General features: G+C 43.4%; 1 protein-coding gene across 14 annotated transcripts in view; it reads right to left on the bottom strand.

Annotated features, from left to right (window-relative positions):
- MBNL3 (muscleblind like splicing regulator 3) overlaps window positions 1-19,497 on the bottom strand; it is a 173,422-nt gene that overhangs the window by 88,981 nt on the left and 64,944 nt on the right. For 11 of the 14 annotated variants that reach the window (XM_063937483.1, XM_063937492.1, XM_063937495.1 and 8 more), the window contains exon 2: window positions 9,631-10,542. The exons of 2 other annotated variants lie outside the window; for them this stretch is intronic. In XM_063937483.1, the coding sequence (XP_063793553.1) occupies window positions 9,631-9,804 (174 nt within the window). In that variant the 5' untranslated portion in view covers window positions 9,805-10,542. Of the gene's footprint in view, window positions 1-9,630; window positions 10,543-10,675; window positions 10,704-19,497 lie in introns of those variants that run through there. One more of the 14 variants, XM_063937484.1, reaches the window with a different exon arrangement.

Raw genomic sequence — 19,497 nt, 5'->3', positions numbered from 1 at the left:
ATCTGGGGAATGGATGTGTTGCAGTTAACATGTGTCCGGCCTAATGGGCCCTACACACTGCGCGATATTAGTGAAAGATATGAACGATCTTGTTCATTAATGAATGAGATACCGTTTATATCTTTCAGTGTGGTGGCACCAGCGATGAACGATGCGCGGCCCCGCGCTCGTTCATCGCTGGTGCCCCGTCGCTTGTGCATGTAGGCCAATATGGACGATCTTGTCCATATTCGCCTGCACTTCTATGGAGCCGGGTGACGGGGGGGGGGGGGGGGGGGTAGTGAAGACTCTTCACTCCCCCGTCACTGCCCCGCCCCCGCTCCGCTGGGTCGCCCGACGGCCGTATCCGCCGTCGGGCAGCTAGGCGGCGGATCGCTCAATGTGTAGGGCCTATTACACCTATAGAAGATGACAGACAAGGCACTACAGCAATGAATCAATATTTACATTATAAGAAGAAAAACGTCCTATTTATAGAATCTTGCTCTTGGGAAATCTGCAGATTTTGTCATTGATGTTTGGGGTAAACTTTAGCACACGTATTACTTCTAATTCTAAATTGCCTAAGTAATTGGCAAACCTTAAGTAAATGATTAATCCTTTCATTTGGAATATTGCAGAACTGACGTCTCAAGGACAATGGCCTGGCTCCAGCTGGAAGTAAAATGGGCATAAAATACTGAAAAAGAAACAATGCACATAAAAATAGTGTATTTCTGAAAATAGGCAGCCCTGTATAAATCTCCAGATGCCGACACCTCTGCATAGGCAACATATGTGCCTGATCCTCATCGTTATCAGTGTGTATTCGCAATAGTCTTTTTACTAGTTGGTGACAGGTGTACTGTATATACACTTATAGATGTGTCCAAACAGCCACTCTCGGCATGCTAAGTCCCGGGCGGCTGGGCTGTGCAGAGCATGTTTGTCGCTCAAAATGTGCGTCTTATTTAGATAAATAAAACAAGTGGGAGAGTCAAAACATTTGTACATCTGTGTGCGATTGAGCTGGAATCTGTGTACCAAGTGCTGACATGCAGCAGCCACAACTTTTATGTTTCTCACGCCTAATTCCTGTGTGGTTAAAGTCATAGCGTCTCTAGTACACCTTTGAGCAGTGTTTTGCAGTGTCTGCAATGCAAATAAGCTGTAAAATTGAATGAAAAAACCTGTACGCTACACCTCTCGGAGCTGCTTTGTCGCACTGGGCATCTTGCGCCATGTGGCATATAGATGCTGGGTGTATGAGGACACATCTGTGTGTGCTAATGTGCTTGCCCTGAATTAGAACAATAACTCTGTGAGAATGCCCTGACACGCCCATTTCACCTTTCTGTTCATAAGTAAAGATGTGCTCATAGGGGGTCATTCCGAGTTGATCGCTCGCTAGCAGTTTTTAGCAGCCGTGCAAACGCTAAGCCGCATCCCACTGGGAGTGTATTTTAGCTTAGCAGAAGTGCGAACGAAAGGATCGCAGAGCGAATACAAAGTTTTTTGTGCAGTTTCAGAGTAGCTCAAAACCTACTCAGCGCTTGCGATCACTTCAAACCATTTAGTTCCTGATTTGACGTCACAAACATGCCCTGCGTTTTTTCTGGCACGTCTGCGTTTTTCTGAACACTCCCTGAAAATGGTCAGTTGACACCCATAAACGCTCCCTTCCTGTCAATCACTCTGTGTGAAACTACATAGTTCATTGTAATAGTATGCCGCGCATGCGCATTGCGCCGCATACGCATGCACAGAAGTGCAGTTTTTTAGCCTCATCGCTGCACAGCGAACGAATGCAGCTAGCGATCAACTCGGAATGACCCCTATAATGCGACTGACTCCGCATTCTTGTATTTGCATGCACTCATTTCCTGAGCATACGCAGTGCGAATTCAAGCAATCCTTATATGTTCAGCTCTGTTTGCTCACATAAACATACTACTCTGTATATCATTTTGGTAGACCCTCCCTCTCACATAGCTTCCCTTTGGCATATGAGTATATTGTAAATGATCTACAAGTATTTACCAAAAAGGATCAGTTGGATGTGACTACTGTATCAGTAGCACATCGTACTGCTCTGAGCCTACCAGCAAAGGAGGCCTGAAACTAGAGCCTGGTGTTGTATTATATTCACTCAGCAAAACAGATTCCCCTCTGCTGAGTGGAAACTGAATGCATACAGTATGCTTTATGCATCGCTATCAATCGCTATTGGTTACATGCATCCAGATTTATTTAGGATGAAACAGATTTGTGGGTATGAATTCAGGGGTGTGGTATACGAGTTAAACAATCAGAATGTCAGCATGGTCTGAATGTCAAAGGAGTTTCCATGTCGACAAATGACATGTCAACATTTACAAGGTCGTCACTGATGTAATCTCAACATGTTCAACATGTCTACATTATGCCTGCTGATGGTGTAAATGTCGTCAATACTAGTTAACCCTAACTGCAGACTAACCGTAACAGCAGCCTAGCTGTAACCATAGCCTAACTGTAACTGCAGCATAACCCTAACCACAGCATAACACTAACCGTAGCCTCACCCGACCATACGACTGCTTACCGAATTCAGAGCTGGTACATAGGTGATATTTTTATTAACACCCCATCTAGAATACATCTCACCCGATTAAGTCCTTGTGTGGTATTTTGCTTAGGGGTATATTCAATTGAAGTCGAAAGCTGCCGTCTTTCGGAAAGATGGCAGTTTTCGACTTTTTTAGGTCGGAAGGGGTTCCGACCAATTCAATATACCCCAAAATTATCTGACAAGTTGGGGAATTCGACTTGTCGGAAAGCACGTGGATCGGCGGAATAGCTGCAGATTCGAGTGCTTCTGTTGGAAATGGGTCCAAATCCGTTTTGGCCCCCTTTCCGACCATCTCAATCCAACTTTAAAAAAAGTTGAATTGAGATGAGGGACATGAGGGAGCTGAGAGGAGGAGAGGAGAGCCGAGGGGAGACGGGGGAGAGCAGCGGCTACAGCACAGAATATGCAGGAGGATGTGTCACAGCCGCCGCTCACGGCAGCATCCACCCGGCGGGGTCTCGCTTGCTGGAGCCGGGTGGACGCTGCAGTGAGGTCTGGCGGCGGTGCCACATCCTCCTACAACGCCGCTGTAGCGCTGCTCTCCCCAGTCTCCCCGCGGCTCTCACCCGTCCCCACCCTTCCCGTCTCCTCCTCTCTGCTCCCTCATCTCAATTCGACTTTTTAAATGTCGAATTGAGATGGCCATTTGAATAGCCCTGGTCGGATCCATTCCGACAAATGCATGTTGGAATGGATCTGACTTCAATCGAATATACCCCATAGACTGTTGGCCAAACAATCAGATGATCATGTAAGCAAAGCACTGCATTCTGGATGGCCAAAACTCTCTGACACACTCAGGCATTTCAGGACTACCGGCTGACTACATTGTCCTTCATCTAAATCTGAATGGATATAGATTAAGTGGCTGGTAGGCCAGATATGGGGGGCATTTAGAGTTGTTCGCTCGTTATTTTTTTCCTCTACGGAGCGATTAGTCGCAAACTGCGCATGCGCAATGTACGCAGCGCGCCAAGTAAATTAGCTCAAAAGTTTGGTATTTTACTCACGGCGTAACAAAGTTTTTTCATCGTTCTGCTGATCGGAGTGTGATTGCCAGGAAGTGGGTGTTTCTGGGCGGAAACTGACCGTTTTCTGGGAGTGTGCGGAAAAACGCAGGCGTTTCAGGGAAAAACGCGGGAGTGTCTGGAGAAACGGGGGAGTGGCTGGGCGAACGCTGGGGCGTGTGTGTGACGTCAAACCAGGAACGAAACTGACTGAACTGATCGCAGTGTAGGAGTAAGTCTCGAGCTACTCAGAAACTGCTAAGAAATTTCTATTCACAATTCTGCTAATCTTTCGTTCGCAATTCTGCTAAGCTAAAATACACTCCCAGAGGGCGGCGGCCTAGCGTGTGCAATGCTGCTAAAATCTGCTGGCGAGCGAACAACTCAGAATCACCCCCATGGTACAGTAATCAGTAGCAGCCCAATTTGGTCAAGATCTACTAAACTGGCTGATCACATCTGACTAGAGAGGCCAATCCCGGGATCGGGATCGGCAGGATCCAGGGATTTAGGCCCAAAAATTACCTGGATTCAATCCCGGGATTGTAAACTCCAATCCCGGGGATTAAGGGATGAATGTTGAGTGTCCTCAGGACACTCAGACGCTGCCCGGCTTCCTCCTAGCAGCTCCCCAGCGCAGCGAGAGGTCACGCTGCGCCGTCATACGCTGCTGGGAGCCGCTGGGAGATAGGAGAAGATGTGTCCGCCCCGCCCGCCCCTGGTGTATGGTGTTTTGTGCGTGGTGGGCGGGGCGAGGGGGGCGGCCACACAGATAAACGCCAATCCCGGGAATCCCGGGATTGACAATTTTTCAATCCCAATACCCGGGATTGAAAAAATGGTCTGGGATTGGTCTCCCTACATCTGACAGTGTCCATGAAATGTATTGTGTAAGAGCTGTGCATCTTAAGTGGTAAGAAACCCCATGTATAGCTATATCATGTATCTCAATGCAGCAGCATATGAGAGAACCCAAGAGAACGGAAATCCATTCTCCACCCCACCCTCCTACACCCTAATGAAAAATGAAGACTGCAGTCACTTGAGCTACTTTAATGTCACTGGCAGAATGAGAGTCTGCAGTGTCCAGTTCACTCCCGACGTGGGGAAAAGTGACTTTCTTCTGCAAAATACGTCTGTCATTTACACTCTGCCTTTCACAGTTAAGGAGTACCACCCTGCCAGCATGTCATCCTGCTGCAGAGGGGCAACAGAGAATGTTGGACTTCTATAGCCTTTAGTCATTTCAGTTACATGATTCAGCTCAGTATTACATAGCCTTTGATATACTGTGTAGGTAGAAAGGGTAAACATGCTTTTTTAAAATTCTTCCATGTACACAATGCAGAGGTACATAACCGATGGCTCTCTAGGTTTTGTACCATAAGTATCAGTGTGCTCTGTGGCTCTCTAGCTTTTGCTGAAATCCATACAGGCACTGCCAACCTCTACAAGGAACGGTGTTCCAATATGCGAAGTTGGAGGTACAGTTCCATAGTAGCTACCGAACCACAGATGATTTAATGGCGTGTACACACGGTGAGATTTTTTTCTTACGATTTTGACTATATAGTCAAAATCGTAAGAAAAGTTAGTGCAGATCGCAAGGTGAAAGTCACCTTGTCATGCCGATTCGATTCACTGTCCCGCGCGGTCGCCATCGTAAGAATAGATAGACTGTTCAGGCAAGTCAATTTTGACTATCTCTATAGAAGAGATAGTCAAAATCGACACTTAGCCAAAATCGCACATAGTCAGTATCGCAAGCACATAATGAGTGTGCTTGCGATACTGATTATGTGCCAACCTAGCCCCTGTCGCATAGTGAGAATCGGGCATAGCCCGAATCTCACCGTGTGTATGGGCCATAAGTCTCAGCACACCTCCCAAGCCTCTACAAGTGCCTCGCCAGCTTTGTCAAACTTAAGGCTGGTGTTGGATGGGCACTTTGAATGCTAGCTCTTTTTCAGCTATAAAATACAAGTGCAAATCCTTCCCTGTTTTATACATTGGAGAGATTGGAGGAGGCTCATCCATGACACAAGGGAGCAGTTATGCCGAAAATATTGCATGCAGCATCTTCAGAACTCAATCACTCCCATGTGATAGGGGATAAGTCTTCCCTATTCCATTCTGTCAGCACAGAGCTATTTAAGAGCAATGAAAAATTGTCACTTTTTTCCTGGAAAGGGGCTAACATTCAAAGCACGTCAGACAGCAACCCTGAGTGCAAGTATGACCTGTCAGCCTCTGGCATTAAGGTATAATGGGAATTATTTATTAATGGCTGTCATTTTGCCCCATTATTTAAGCTCTACCATACCTGATTGATTGATTGATTAATTAATTAATTAATTGGCAATTTACCATTGACATCAAGCCTGGACAGGGGTTCTGATAGAAAGTGCTTAATATTGCAGCAATGGAGGAGCTTCTAATGTACATTCGCAGCCATCAGAACCTGCTTGCACCCTTTCCAGGTAGCTGAGGACAGATCCAAAGATCCCCCTCAGTAAAACTTTAGCCATCAGACAACAGCTGCTATTGCCATCTGATGATAGCTACTAGGGTCGAGCTCAGAAAAGCTGAGCTTGAGGAACTGAGAATCATGTTGACTCTGATCTTCTGCACATCTCTGATATTTCCTGACGTTGACATTTGTTAAATTGGCAGAATACTTAAAACTGCCATAATCATGGGTTTACCTAACAAATATGTGTTCATTTATATGATTGCCTAGAGTAGAAATTGTGCACTGTTTATATTTGATGAACATTGCAAGCAATCATGACACAAATACAGCCACTTCAACTCATCTGTTTTTTTGCACCTGATTTGGAGGGGACAGTCCCAATTTGCGGACCTCAAAATGGGCATTTCCGGGTAGATCAGGTTGGAGTTTTGGCAGATCGGTGTGTGCCTTATTTTGTATGTCTAAATGTTGGTAAGTATGGCGGTGTGTTGATGCAAAGAGGATTTGAGCAGATCAAGGGGGTAATTCCAAGTTGATCGCAGCAGGAAATTTTTTAGCAGTTGGGCAAAACCATGTGCACTGCAGGGGAGGCAGATATAACATGTGCAGAGAGAGTTGGATTTGGGTGGGTTATTTTGTTTCTGTGCAGGGTAAATACTGGCTGCTTTATTTTTACACTGCAGTTTAGATTTCAGTTTGAACACACCCCACCCAAATCTAACTCTCTCTGCACATGTTAAATCTGCCTCCCCTGCATTGCACATGGTTTTGCCCAACTGCTAACAAAAATCCTGCTGCGATCAACTTGGAATTACCCACCATGTACAGATTTCTTAAGCTTTGATATGCACACAAATGTGGGGAAAATGCTATTTTGTTGCAATATGGGATTATTTACATTAGCTAGCGGGGCTTGAGGAGGCATACAGAGGAAGGTGTACCAAGAACTACAGGTGGGAGCACACTGTCTTTTCCACGACAAATGAATTTCTGCTCTAATCAGCGGTGGTGTAAAACCAGACCTTGTCCTAAACTTTAAGGAAATCCCTTTTGTGCCTTAAGGAAAGCGTATTTCTAGAACCAACGTAATAAAATTTTTCAAACTACACAAAAGTGACACCACTATCCCCTCACGTTCAAGAATAATTGAAATTAAGTTAATCAGAACAGTCTACAAAACAACGTGAAAAGCTAAAATTAATAAGTGGGCAGCAGTGCGGTACCTAGACATTTTAGCGCTGTGTGCAAGAAACAGCATCGGCACCCTCCATATACAAATAAGGGCCAGTGCGTGCTGCAGGCGCGCACAAAAAATATGGAGGCGTTGCTTCATGGGGAAGGGGCGTGGCCACAGAGCTCCCTTTTACACATTACGTCAGGCAGAGCCCCCTTTAACACAGTACGGCAGGTAGAGTCCCCTTTTACATGGCATGGCAGGCAGAGTCCCCTTTTACACATTACGGCAGGCAGAGTCCCCTTTTACTCATTACGGCAGGTAGAGCACCCCTTACATATATTACGGCAGGCAGATTCCCCCTTTTTGATACATTAGACAGGCAGAGTCCCCTATTTTACACTTTATGGCATGCAGTCCCCCTTTTTCACACATTATGGCAGGCAGTCCCCCTATTTTACACATTATGGCAGACAGTCCCTCTTTTATGTGGGGGGGGGGAGAGAGATAGTTATACTCACCCTCATCTGAGTCCCGGCGGGCTCCAGCGGCCGGCAGAAGACAGTGGAGTATTGACAGTGGCTGCGGCCATGCGGGGTCACACCCCTAGTTACGGCCCTGGTGGGCAGTCCTAAAGCAGTAGCAGGCTGGACTTTTGTGTCGCTTACACCACGCACATTTTCAGGTGCATCAGCAAGCCAGTGGAAGGATGCCTGTTTTCAAGGGCAGTTACAGCTCGAAAGGCCCTGTTCGGGCAATTTGTTGCACTAGGCGGAAAAAAAATAGAAGCAATACTGGTCCGCTTTTTTGGTCATTTTGTAAAGGATCCTCTGTGTCGGCGCTGTCTAGTGAGTTCCCAGAAAAACCCTGTCAGATACTAAGTCTCAATGGCTTGCCATTATTATTTTACTTTCATTCTGTACAAACTGGATCTCAAGGTTAGTGTGGAGTACATATGAATATTCTTACTTATGTTGCAGAATGTGCAAAAAATAATAATAATATATATATGTGTAATTGGTATAAGGGTTCTGGCGACCACCTGTGTGTTAAAAATATGTATCAGTCCATGTATATAATAAAATAAGATATACAAATTTATTTGGTACAGATAAAATACAAATAGAGTAACAGTAAAAAATGTATAATACTAAAAAAAATTTACTCTTAAAAAAGTGGGAAGAGGGGATGGATTGTGCTATAAAAACACATAAACAAGGTTCTAAAACCAGAAATTACATAAATAAATAAAAATGTTCCAATAACTAGAATGAATAAAGGAGAGTCTTAACTTTTAGGTAGAGGGTCACAGAGGGAGAGCCCAACGCGTTTCGTCCTGATGACGTCCCTTGAAGAAGTCATCAGGACGAAACGCGTTGGGCTCTCCCTCTGTGACCCTCTACCTAAAAGTTAAGACTCTCCTTTATTCATTCTAGTTATTGGAACATTTTTATTTATTTATGTAATTTCTGGTTTTAGAACCTTGTTTATGTGTTTTTATAGCACAATCCATCCCCTCTTCCCACTTTTTTAAGAGTACATTTTTTTTAGTATTATACATTTTTTACTGTTACTCTATTTGTATTTTATCTGTACCAAATAAATTTGTATATCTTATTTTATTATATACATGGACTGATACATATTTTTAAAACACCGGTGGTCGCCAGAACCCTTATACCAATTGCTCATAAACCATTACTACAGTAATTTACCACTACTGCATACTTAAGGGACGGCAGACGCCCAAAATCATTGGGAGTGTTTTTAGTTGGGTGTATTATTTATAACATTTGTGGCGCTTGCATATTCTCTATCTTATTTATTATTATATATATATATATGTGTGTGTGTATATATATATATATATATATATATACACACACACACACACACACACACATTTTTATTTTTGGCTACTTTGGTTTGCGTTAGTAGAAAAAGAGTAAAACCTTGTCCTATAGTACATATTTTTAGCTGTATTTTCCTTATTGTTATCTGTCCCTTTTCCTCTGTATGCAGTTTTGCAGAAGAAAAATATCACATATGTAGCACGTTAACAAATATGTCTATGAATAACAAAACACACCTTGCTTAACTCTATGAAACCATGAAAATCTTTACAGTACAAACATCGGTCTGTTTTGGTTCAAAACAGTGGAAATGAATCAAATCAATACACAAAGTTGCTACAGCAAATTATTATTCACTTAAGAGAATTTTGTGGGCTAACCCTCAGTGATGTCACTTGTCATGAATATTGGTTCAGGCCACAAAATGGCTGCCTTCACTACATGAGAGCAATGGCTACACTGTAATAAATCTTAAAATACAATCAAATGGTTTAGCTCTAAAATTATATAAAACACACAAAGGTTTCTCTTACCTTCAGTGAGTCAAAACAGGCAATAACTCTCCCATTTTCCACGTGACAACTCCGTGATGGATGAGCAAACCTACACTCTGCATCAGACCTTGAACAAGTGCCTCTCTGGAATTCCCGACATACTTCCAATGTCAACCATTTTGTGTCACGCACCAATGAGACGTTGACGGCCATATTAAAAGATAGGTTGCCCAAGCCTAAGAGAACACTTTATTTCTTACTACAATCGTTTTCTTCTTAAAATAAGTGGGACAAGGAATCGTGGAATTCAAGTTTAAATGAATAAAATAACTATTTTGTCACTTTGGTAAAAAAAAAATTGTCAGCACTTAAGGTTTTTTTGTTGTTTTTTTTTTTAAGTCAATTTGTATCTGTTGTTGAGACAAGAATAAAACATAAAAATCCAACCATAAAATAGATGTTTTATCAGATAAATTGAAAATAAAAATAAATCTAATTCGAGGCCAGCTCTTAAAAAAGTGCAAATGTCAAAGTTTGAATGTGTTGGCTTTTTGTGCCACTTGTGAAATCGGTGGGGGTTAGAATATGCAGTCTTTTAAAATAATTCTGTGCTCTCCACTTAATGGTTCCAATTATGGTTGTGAAAATGCATCAGCAATTGGCAGAAATTCAGTTCTTCAAACAAACTGTCGTGTTTCTTTTTTTTTTTTTTTTAGTTCAGATGAATAAAATATTGTTACAATCGGGCACAGACGTGACTATTAATGAAAGTGTGTTGACTTTCGTTTCAAAGTGTTGTATTTGAATTAAAAGTAAGTTGCCGTCAGGGTTTGGTCTGCAAGCAACGGCAAAGAGAAAGAAAAAAAAAGGAGAAAAAAAGAAAAACAGAGGCAGCACTAGACAGAAATCCAAGCAGCGTTAGCTTCGGAAAAAAAGGCACGTTTCAGCAACCTGCAAAAAAAGAGCAAATAAAATATATATAATCAGAAAAAGGAACAACTTTTGTTTTATCACCAGCTCATAAAAAAAACAAAACAAGGATCTTTAAAAATAAAAATAAAAGTTAAACCTCCTAGATACTGACACTACAGCACAGTGCAGTCAGGCATTGTAGATAGAAAAGGGGCATTTCCTACATGTATCTGCGCATGGTGAAACAGAGGAGCCAATTGCATTCCCTGTAGCAATAGAAGGCTGGGCTGCTGCCCAATAGTAGTGTTCGATGTATACTAATCTATTTTGGCAGGCAATCTTTTTTTTTTTTTCCCCCTCGCTGCACAGTAAGAGAATGCCTAGTGTCTAACACGTGCTCTGATTTTTTAAATAATAATTTTAAGACTGATTATATCCAGGTATGGACTGTGTTTGGCTCTAAATAGAAAATAGGCAAGGAAATGATAATACATAAGTGCTGTATTAGCAGAATCTATCCTTCAGTTGGCGGCTGAGTGCCACAGGATTGGGGAACCAGATAAGTACAGAGCAAGGCAGGATACACATTAACCCAGTGGTTCCCAAACTCGTGGCCTCAAGGTACCCTAACAGTACAGGTTTTAAGGATATTCATGGCTGATCACAGATGGTTAAATCAAAATGACTAAGGTAGTAAAGCATGGATATCCTTAAAACTTGGGGGGTTATTCAGAGTTGATCGCAGCAGCAGATTTGTTAGCAGTTGGGCAAAACCATGTGCACTGCAGGAGGGGCAGATATAACATGTGCACTAGAGAGAGTTAGATTTGGGTGGGGTGTAATCAAACTGAAATCTAAATTGCAGTGTAAAAATAAAGCAGCCAGTATTTACCCTGCACAGAAACAATATAACCCACCCAAATCTAACTAGTAGAAATTGTGCACTGTTTATATTTGATGAACATTGCAAGCAATCATGACACAAATACAGCCACTTCAACTCATCTGTTTTTTTGCACCTGATTTGGAGGGGACAGTCCCAGTCTGCGGACCTCAAAATGGGCATTTCCGGGTAGATCAGGTTGGAGTTTTGGCAGATCGGTGTGTGCCTTATTTTGTATGTCTAAATGTTGGTAAGTATGGCAGTGTGTTGATGCAAAGAGGATTTGAGCAGATCAAGGGGGTAATTCCAAGTTGATCGCAGCAGGAAATTTTTTAGCAGTTGGGCAAAACCATGTGCACTGCAGGGGAGGCAGATATAACATTTGCAGAGAGAGTTAGATTTGGGTGGGTTATTTTGTTACTGTGCAGGGTAAATACTGGCTGATTTATTTTTACACTGCAATTTAGATCTCAGTTTGAACACACCACACCCAAATCTAACTCTCTCTGCACATGTTATATCTGCCCCCCCCCCCCCCCCCCCCACAGTGCACATGGTTTTGCCCAACTGCTAACAAATTTGCTGCTGCGATCAACTCTGAATTAGGCCCTTGGACCGCTATGGTACCTTGGGGACCGAGTTTTGGAACCTCTGTATTAAACAGTGGCACAAAATCAATGAAGCGCTATGCAGATACAGGAATCTGCCTTTGTGCAAACTAAGTTACAATTATTATCACATGGGTGGGCAATAACATCTGTCTGAATTACTCTGTGTTGTATGTGCTGGGCAGAAAAAAATGAGATTCCACTGACACTGAAGTACTTTATCATGCGACATATTGACTTTATTTAACGAGTGTATCACGGTAAAAACAACAAAAACATTAATATCATAATAGTAATAGAATAACAACAACAATAATAATAATAATAATAATAATAATAATAAAAAAGAAAAGCTGTAATAGTAACGTCATATTTAAGTGTATTTATCCACGTTTACATAGCACACATGATGCATTATGATTTTAGGATGGTGATCTGATGTACGTCCGCCCAGTGCACAGATAACAATATGACATTTCTCCAGCTCTAGTGAGATCATCTACCATCTGGAAGTCTGTCTGAAATTGGATACATACATCGGATTCAGTATGGGATCCCGGCGGTCAGAATCCCGACAGGTGTAATCCCTGCCCGGTGGCGAGCATTCCTCGCCACACTATTTTATTCCCCCTTCGGTGGTGGTGTGGACCACCACTCTAGGGGGAATACTGGGAGTGTGTCGGGATTCCGTGCCCCTGCATGTCACCCGCTGCCGGGTTTCCGGCGTCAGTATCCTGACCGGCGGGATTCTGACAGACGGGAAACTAAATGCATCCCCGTACTTCACATAAGTGTGAGTGTCACAGTCCAACATCCTATAATACCCCTTTTCCTTTTAACGTTTGGTGTAAAAGGGTTACCCGGGAATCCGACTCTGGTAGATATAAGGGTCGAAGTCGGGTAGCCTGCGGTGTAAACGGGCGACTCGCGTCTTTCAAACCAGATCATGCTAAAAGCCTATGGAGGAGGAAGACCTGCCACTAGCTTAGGTACATTTGGGGGCATGCTGGTTCTTGCAGTGACCTTTGGAGGATCCAGGGGTGACTACAGGTGAGTTGGCTCTCAATTCAGATATATTCTCGTATGTGCCATTATCACGTAGCATAACAATAAGCAATTATATGGCCCGCCAGTATCAGAAAAGCCTTGCCGAGGCCTGATGGCTTAAGAATATCTTTGCAAATATATGAAAGTAAGATCTCTGAATCTTCTATTATCATGTAGTGTTCAAGTCTTATTGCTGATGCTTTTTGGTGTGCTGGGGAAAAATGTTTCTCTTTTTCTTGTTCAGAATAGCCCTTCCCTTTCATGTACCTGAAAAGTATCGCTACCTTTTTATATTATTAACCCAGGTCCAGCCTGCAGTGTGAACGGGGTATCAAGCTGCTGTGAAACAATTTGATACCACATTCAAATACCCAGGTCGGACCTGGGTTTTTGATATAAAAGGGATATACTGTAACTTTGTTGCCACCTAATTCATTAAATAAAACATTCCAGCTTTTCTCCTACCATACTCCTCAGTTCAGCCTCACTTATGACTTCAATAATAAATCATGAGACTGTTTTCATTTTTTAAGCTTTTCATTACATCAGCTGATAGTATGCCTGTAAATGTGCTGATGACGTGCAACATAAAGTAGAAAAATGGGTCCCCTTATAAATGTAGGAAGAGATTTGAAGACTACCAGCTCTGAGTTGGTGCAAACAAACCCCTCCACACAGCTAGGAACCCCTATAATGTGCTCTACCCTTAATTTCATTTTTTGTGTTTAATTTAGTGTGTATATTGAAATTAGTTTTTAAATGACTCAAAATTTTTTTTCTCTAAATCCAAATTTTTCTGGCGCCCCTGCTTTCCCTCGGCCTGTGCTGCTGCTCTGCGGTTGCTGCCTCCTTGCTCTGCAAACCTATACACTTGAAATGAAACAGAGGCACACTCTGGGTATATGGTAGATCCTAGCCTAATATTGCCGGGTTGGTGACGCTGCTAGTGACGTGGCAGGGGCGGCGCTGGGAGATCACATGATCTCCCAGCACCGCCCTTCCATACAGTGTAAACGGCAGCCGTGTCGCATCGACACGGCTTACGTTTACACTACAACCCTACCCGGATCATTCCTGTGTCCTACCCAGGTATTTACCCGGGTAGGATTCACGGGTCACTTGATCTGGGTTTTTGCGGGGGGACCTTTTTCCATTAGCATAAAACACGGGTAAATGCGCGTCCCCGTGAATTTACCCGTGTTTTTTGAGCTAGTGGAAAAGGGGTATAAGTTTATACTGCACATTTTGAACTACATTCCAGTATTATTATTACCCGTAATATGGTGCCACAAGGAGTTCACAGCGTCTTACACAGTACATAAACAGTGCAAACAAAACAAGAAGTGCAACAGACTAACAGTACAACAACACTGCAGAACACTTGATACAACTTATATAATATTGCTGCGTATTTAAGGTTGTATCGCTAATCGATGCGACCGCAATAACCCTGTTGGCAGTGCTAGTGCGCATGCGATCTGATCGCATTGGCTGCGAACGCCCCTGCCTGATTGACAGGAAGAGGCATTCACGGAGTGTGCTGGGTTCAGAAAGTTACAGGGGGCGGCTGCCGCTATGATCAAGAAAATGGCGGCAGACTGCCTGCTTACGCAGCCTAGCTGCAGGGAGTCATCCACAGTTGCTGCAACCGCAATTAAATTGACAGATATGACAGATAATGCAGAGTTTAACCCATAGCAAGCAGATTCTAAATGTCATTTTCTAGTACAAAGCAAGGCTCTGACCACAGTAGCATTACTGCATCAATACTGTATGTGTGCACCCATTTTCATAACTGTGCCCGTCATTTGTAAAAAGTACATACAGTAGCTGCAATCATTGGTAGGATTTAGCTAAATGAAACATCCCCATTATTTGTTAAGGTAATGAATACGTGTCATTGAGATGCGATACATTTTGGTAGCATTGTACATTTAAGCAACTCATTGGGCTGCTAACACATTCTATTAAGCAGAACCACATATTAATATTCTTATAAGGAAAAGCAGAAGTTGCCAAGGCTGGTCACAAATTAACTAATGCATTCCCAGGACGATTCTATGCCAAGTGGCATAACACTGCAGACTCCTCTGGCAGTGAGCATGGTTTCACATACTTTGCTTGTTGTTTGAGAATTGTGTGTTTTATGCAAAGTTACGCAATTCTGCTCAGAGGATTCATGAGCTCTTGGCACAGACTGCCCCAATGTGTCAGAGACAAGTTTTATTCCTGTTTAACCTCTTGGATACTAAAACTGCAGGAAAAGTGCTGTAAATTCGCTTCCAAAAAGCTATGATATTGGACATTTGTTTTTTTTTGAGAAGTATTTGTCATTAATGTAGCTTTTGTTCTGGCTGCTAAAGCTAAACCACCAATATCTGGGATTTGTAGGCACTTATTATACTGTGTTGTTATTATTATTATCCTTTACTTATATGGCACCACAAGGGATCAGCAGCGCCCAATTACAGAGTACATAAACTAATAATTAAAGCAGGAAAACAGTGACTTACAGTTGAAGACAATATAGGACAAGTACAGGGTAGATAAACATAGCTACATCAGCAGACGAAACTGACAGGGTGGCAGAAAACTGGGGGATTTGGTGCCGTCAAAGATGGTTTAAGTAATTGAAAGATAAGCACATGAGGGTTGATGGTCCTGTTCGTAAGAGCTTACATTTTAAAGACAGACAAACAGTCGGGGGTGACACAGATGGGGTAGACAGTGAGTGTGGAACAGAGGGTTAGGATGAGATTAGGCTGGGTTTGGTGAAGAAGTGGGGTCTTGAGAGTCCATTTGAAGTTTTGTAGATAGGTGGAGAGTCTGAGGGGGAGAGGTAGAGAATTCCAGAGAAAGGGAGCAGCACATGATAAATCTTGAAGGTAGGAGTGGGAGAAAGTAATCAGTAGGCACTAGATGCAGTGTGCATTAGCGGAGCAAAGAGGACGGGTGGTAATGTAAAGGGAGATAAGGTCAGAGATGTAAATGGGAGAGGAGTGGGTCGGGGCTTTGTAAGTGAGTGTGAGAAGTTTGAATTTTATTCTAGAAAGGGAAGGGAAGCCAGTGAAGGGCTTGTAGGAGAGGGGAAGTGGATGTAGTGTGTTTGGTGAGGAAGATGAGCTAGGCTGCAGCACTGAGGATAGATTGGAGTGGAGAGAGGCATTTGTCAGGGATGCCAGTTGGGAGGAGATTACAGTAGTCCAGACTGGAAATGACAAGTAAGTGGATAATGATTTTAGTAGCATCCTGGGTGAGAAAGGGTCTGATCCTGGAAATATTTTTGAGATGAAAATGGCAGGTTTGTGAGAGGTGCTAAATGTGTGGTTTGAAGGAGAGAGAGGAGTTAAGGATTACTCCAAGACAGCGCACTTGTAGGCTAGAGGAGATAGTAGTGCCATCAATAAAGAATGAAGTTGTGGCAGGTGAGGTTGTGCGGGAGGGTGGGAAGATGATCAGCTCAGTCTTAGACATGTTGAATTTAAGAAAGCGCTGGGACATCTAAGAAGAAATGGCAGAGAGACAGATGGAGATAGGAGTGAGGAGAGCAGGGGAGAGGTCAGGGGAGGAATGGTCAATTTAAGTATCATCAGCAAAGAGATGATATTGGAAGTTAAAAGAGCTAATGAGTTCACCTAAAGAGGGCGTATAGAGAGAGAAAAGGAGAGGACCAAGAACAGAACCTTAGGGGACACCTGCAGTTAGTGGAAGTGTGTGTGTGTGTGGGGGGTGGCGTCATGAGAGGAGACAGAGAAGGTCAGCGAGATAGGAGGACCGCCAGGAGAGGGCAGTATCACACAGATCAAGGGAGTGAAGTATTTGCAGAAGGAGAGGGTGGTCTACAGTGTCAAAAGCAGCAAAGAGGTCAAGAAGAATAAGCAGAGAGTAGTGGCCCTTAGATTTGGCAGCATGGAGGTTACTGCAGGCTTTTCTGAGGGCAGTTTCAGTGGCATGGAAAGGACGGAAGCCAAACTGGAATGGGTCAAGCAGTGAGTGGGAGAAAAGAAAGGCAGTAAGGTGGTTGTAGACAATACCCTTAAGGAGTTTGGAGGCAAAAAGGAGGAGAGAGATGGGTCGCTAATTGAAGAGGGTGTTTGGATCAAGGGTAGGTTTTTTAAGAAAAGGAGAGATGAGTGCATGCTTGAAGGCAGAGGGAACAGTGCCTGATGAGAGGGAGAGATTGATAAGGTGGGCAAGATTGGAACAGGCAGAAGGAGAGAGGTAATGGAGGAGGCAGGAGGGGATAGGGTCAAGTGGGGAGGTGGGGACGAGGGCCATAACTTACTCACCAGATACATGGGAGAAAGATGTCAGAGTTGGTGAGAGGGATGGGGTGGGGTGGTAAGGGATAGGAGGTTGCTGGTTGCCAACAGTACGACGGACAGCAGACTGGCCCTTCATCATATACAGTGTCATTAGCCATTATCCTCAGACTTTTTCATTGTTTGTGGAATGTAGCTATACAGTAGTTGTAATTAATTCAAGACTGGAGTTAGGCAAATGCAAATAGTGGCTTAATGTAAAATGACCCAGCTTGCATTGCCACTAGGCAGGTGGCAGGACATGCTAGTACTTTTAGTGCTACTTCTAAAAGTAGAAGATTCATGGCAAGGTTTTGAAGTCTAGTACAGGCAGTTTTTTTAATTTTTTTAATGCAATTGACTTAGGGCTATCCAAATACAAAATAAGTGTTATTACAAAGTTATGTCCAAATTTCGGGCAGAATTGGCAAACTAGAGTTTTGGATGTCCCTACTATTTTTAACAATTTGCTATGTACTAAGTCTGGAGATACAAAGGGGGGGGGATAAAAAAATCACATCATCACCACCACCACCACCACCACCACCACCACACAGTATAATGTGTTCTGCTTAACTGGTGCTGCACAAGGTAGCTTGAGAATTACCAACACTGCAAATCGTGTTTCAGGCTGTGCCAACTGTACTTTAATAAAAGAGCAAAAGAGCACGGGAGTTACAGAACACCTGCGGTAACATAACCTAACACTGCTGCAATGCTTGGAATGGGACTCCCACACATTACAGACTGCTCAGAGGAGTACCATCAGCATATAGGTTTATTATAGTTTGCTTTTTTTGGTCAGCATTTTAGGCGGGTTGTTTTTATCATTGCTATTTCTGTCTCTCAAGGAACTAAATGAATGACTAATAGTGATCCACAAACTTAATTAGCAAAAAGATAACACTAGCAGACAATAACATAATACACTTCTAATAATAAAAAAAAGTTATATGTTATCTAATATTTTAATTAGATTTATATGGCATTAAATGTATAGGGGCCCTCATTCCGAGTTGTTCGCTCGCAAGGCGATTATAGCAGAGTTACACACGCTAAGCCGCCGCCTACTGGGAGTGAATCTAAACATCTTAAATGTGCGACCGATGTATTCGCAATATTGCGATCAAAACCGAGTTAGCAGTTTCTGAGTAACTCCAGACTTACTCTGCCTGTGCGATCAATTCAGTGCTTTTCGGTCCCGGCTGACGTCATAAACACACCCAGCGTTCGCCCAAGCACTCCCACCGTTTCTCCAGACACGCCTGCGTTTTTTCCGGAAACGGTAGCGTTTCCTGCCACACGCCCCTAAAACGCCGTACATCCGCCCAGTAACACCCATTTCCTGTCAATCACAATGCGTTCTCCGGAGCGACGAAAAAGCCGTGAGTAAAATTACTTTCTTCTTAGTAAAGTTACTTGACGCATGCGCAGTGCGAACATTACGCATGCGCACTAAGAGAATTCTCACTGCGATGCGATGAAAAATACCGAGCGAACAACTCGGAATGAGGGCCAGGATTCCTACAATCCTTAAATACAAAGCCTGAAGGTTAGTAGTGTTCTCCATCCCTGGTGGTATAAAGTAGAGCCAGTGGTCCAGGCCTGGTTGGGCTTCTTTACCCTCTCGCACAAGGTAGCGCTGGAAGTCTCTGCAGCCATCTGGAACAGATTTTGGCATGAGGAGGTTACAGGTTTGCTATTCCCCAGCAGTGGTGCCAAGAGAGGGGGGGGGGGGAGAGGGTACAAATTACCAGTGCCCAGGTCTAATGGAGGGGACCAGTGAGGGTCCAGTAGGGCCCCGGGGCCCCTCCCCCTTACCTGGCAGTAGCAGCCGCAGCTCTTCTCCTCAGCCCAGCACACTCTGCTGTGTACTGGGCTGCAGTGTGGCCATGCAGGTGCTTAAAATACTATTTTTTTTTTCAGTATTTCTTTCTAAGGTTACATGACGACACCTCCTGTGATAAGGCCACGTCCCTTGAAAAGTACCTGGGCCAAGCCCGGCTCTCGACTGCCCTGTTCCCCAGAACAGGTTTCCTGAAGGATAAATTATGTGGTAGATTTAGGGACCCATTTCTCAATAAATAATTTGGCATTTTACCAGAAAACACCCATTTTTGGGGGATAGCAACAAATATTCAGTATCACCCACATG

Source organism: Pseudophryne corroboree, chromosome 8, assembly GCF_028390025.1.
Source record: "Pseudophryne corroboree isolate aPseCor3 chromosome 8, aPseCor3.hap2, whole genome shotgun sequence".
NCBI classification, from domain to species: Eukaryota; Metazoa; Chordata; class Amphibia; order Anura; family Myobatrachidae; genus Pseudophryne; species Pseudophryne corroboree.
The sequence above is the reverse complement of the archived record's forward strand: the minus strand, read 5'-3'. Positions and strand labels throughout refer to the sequence as shown.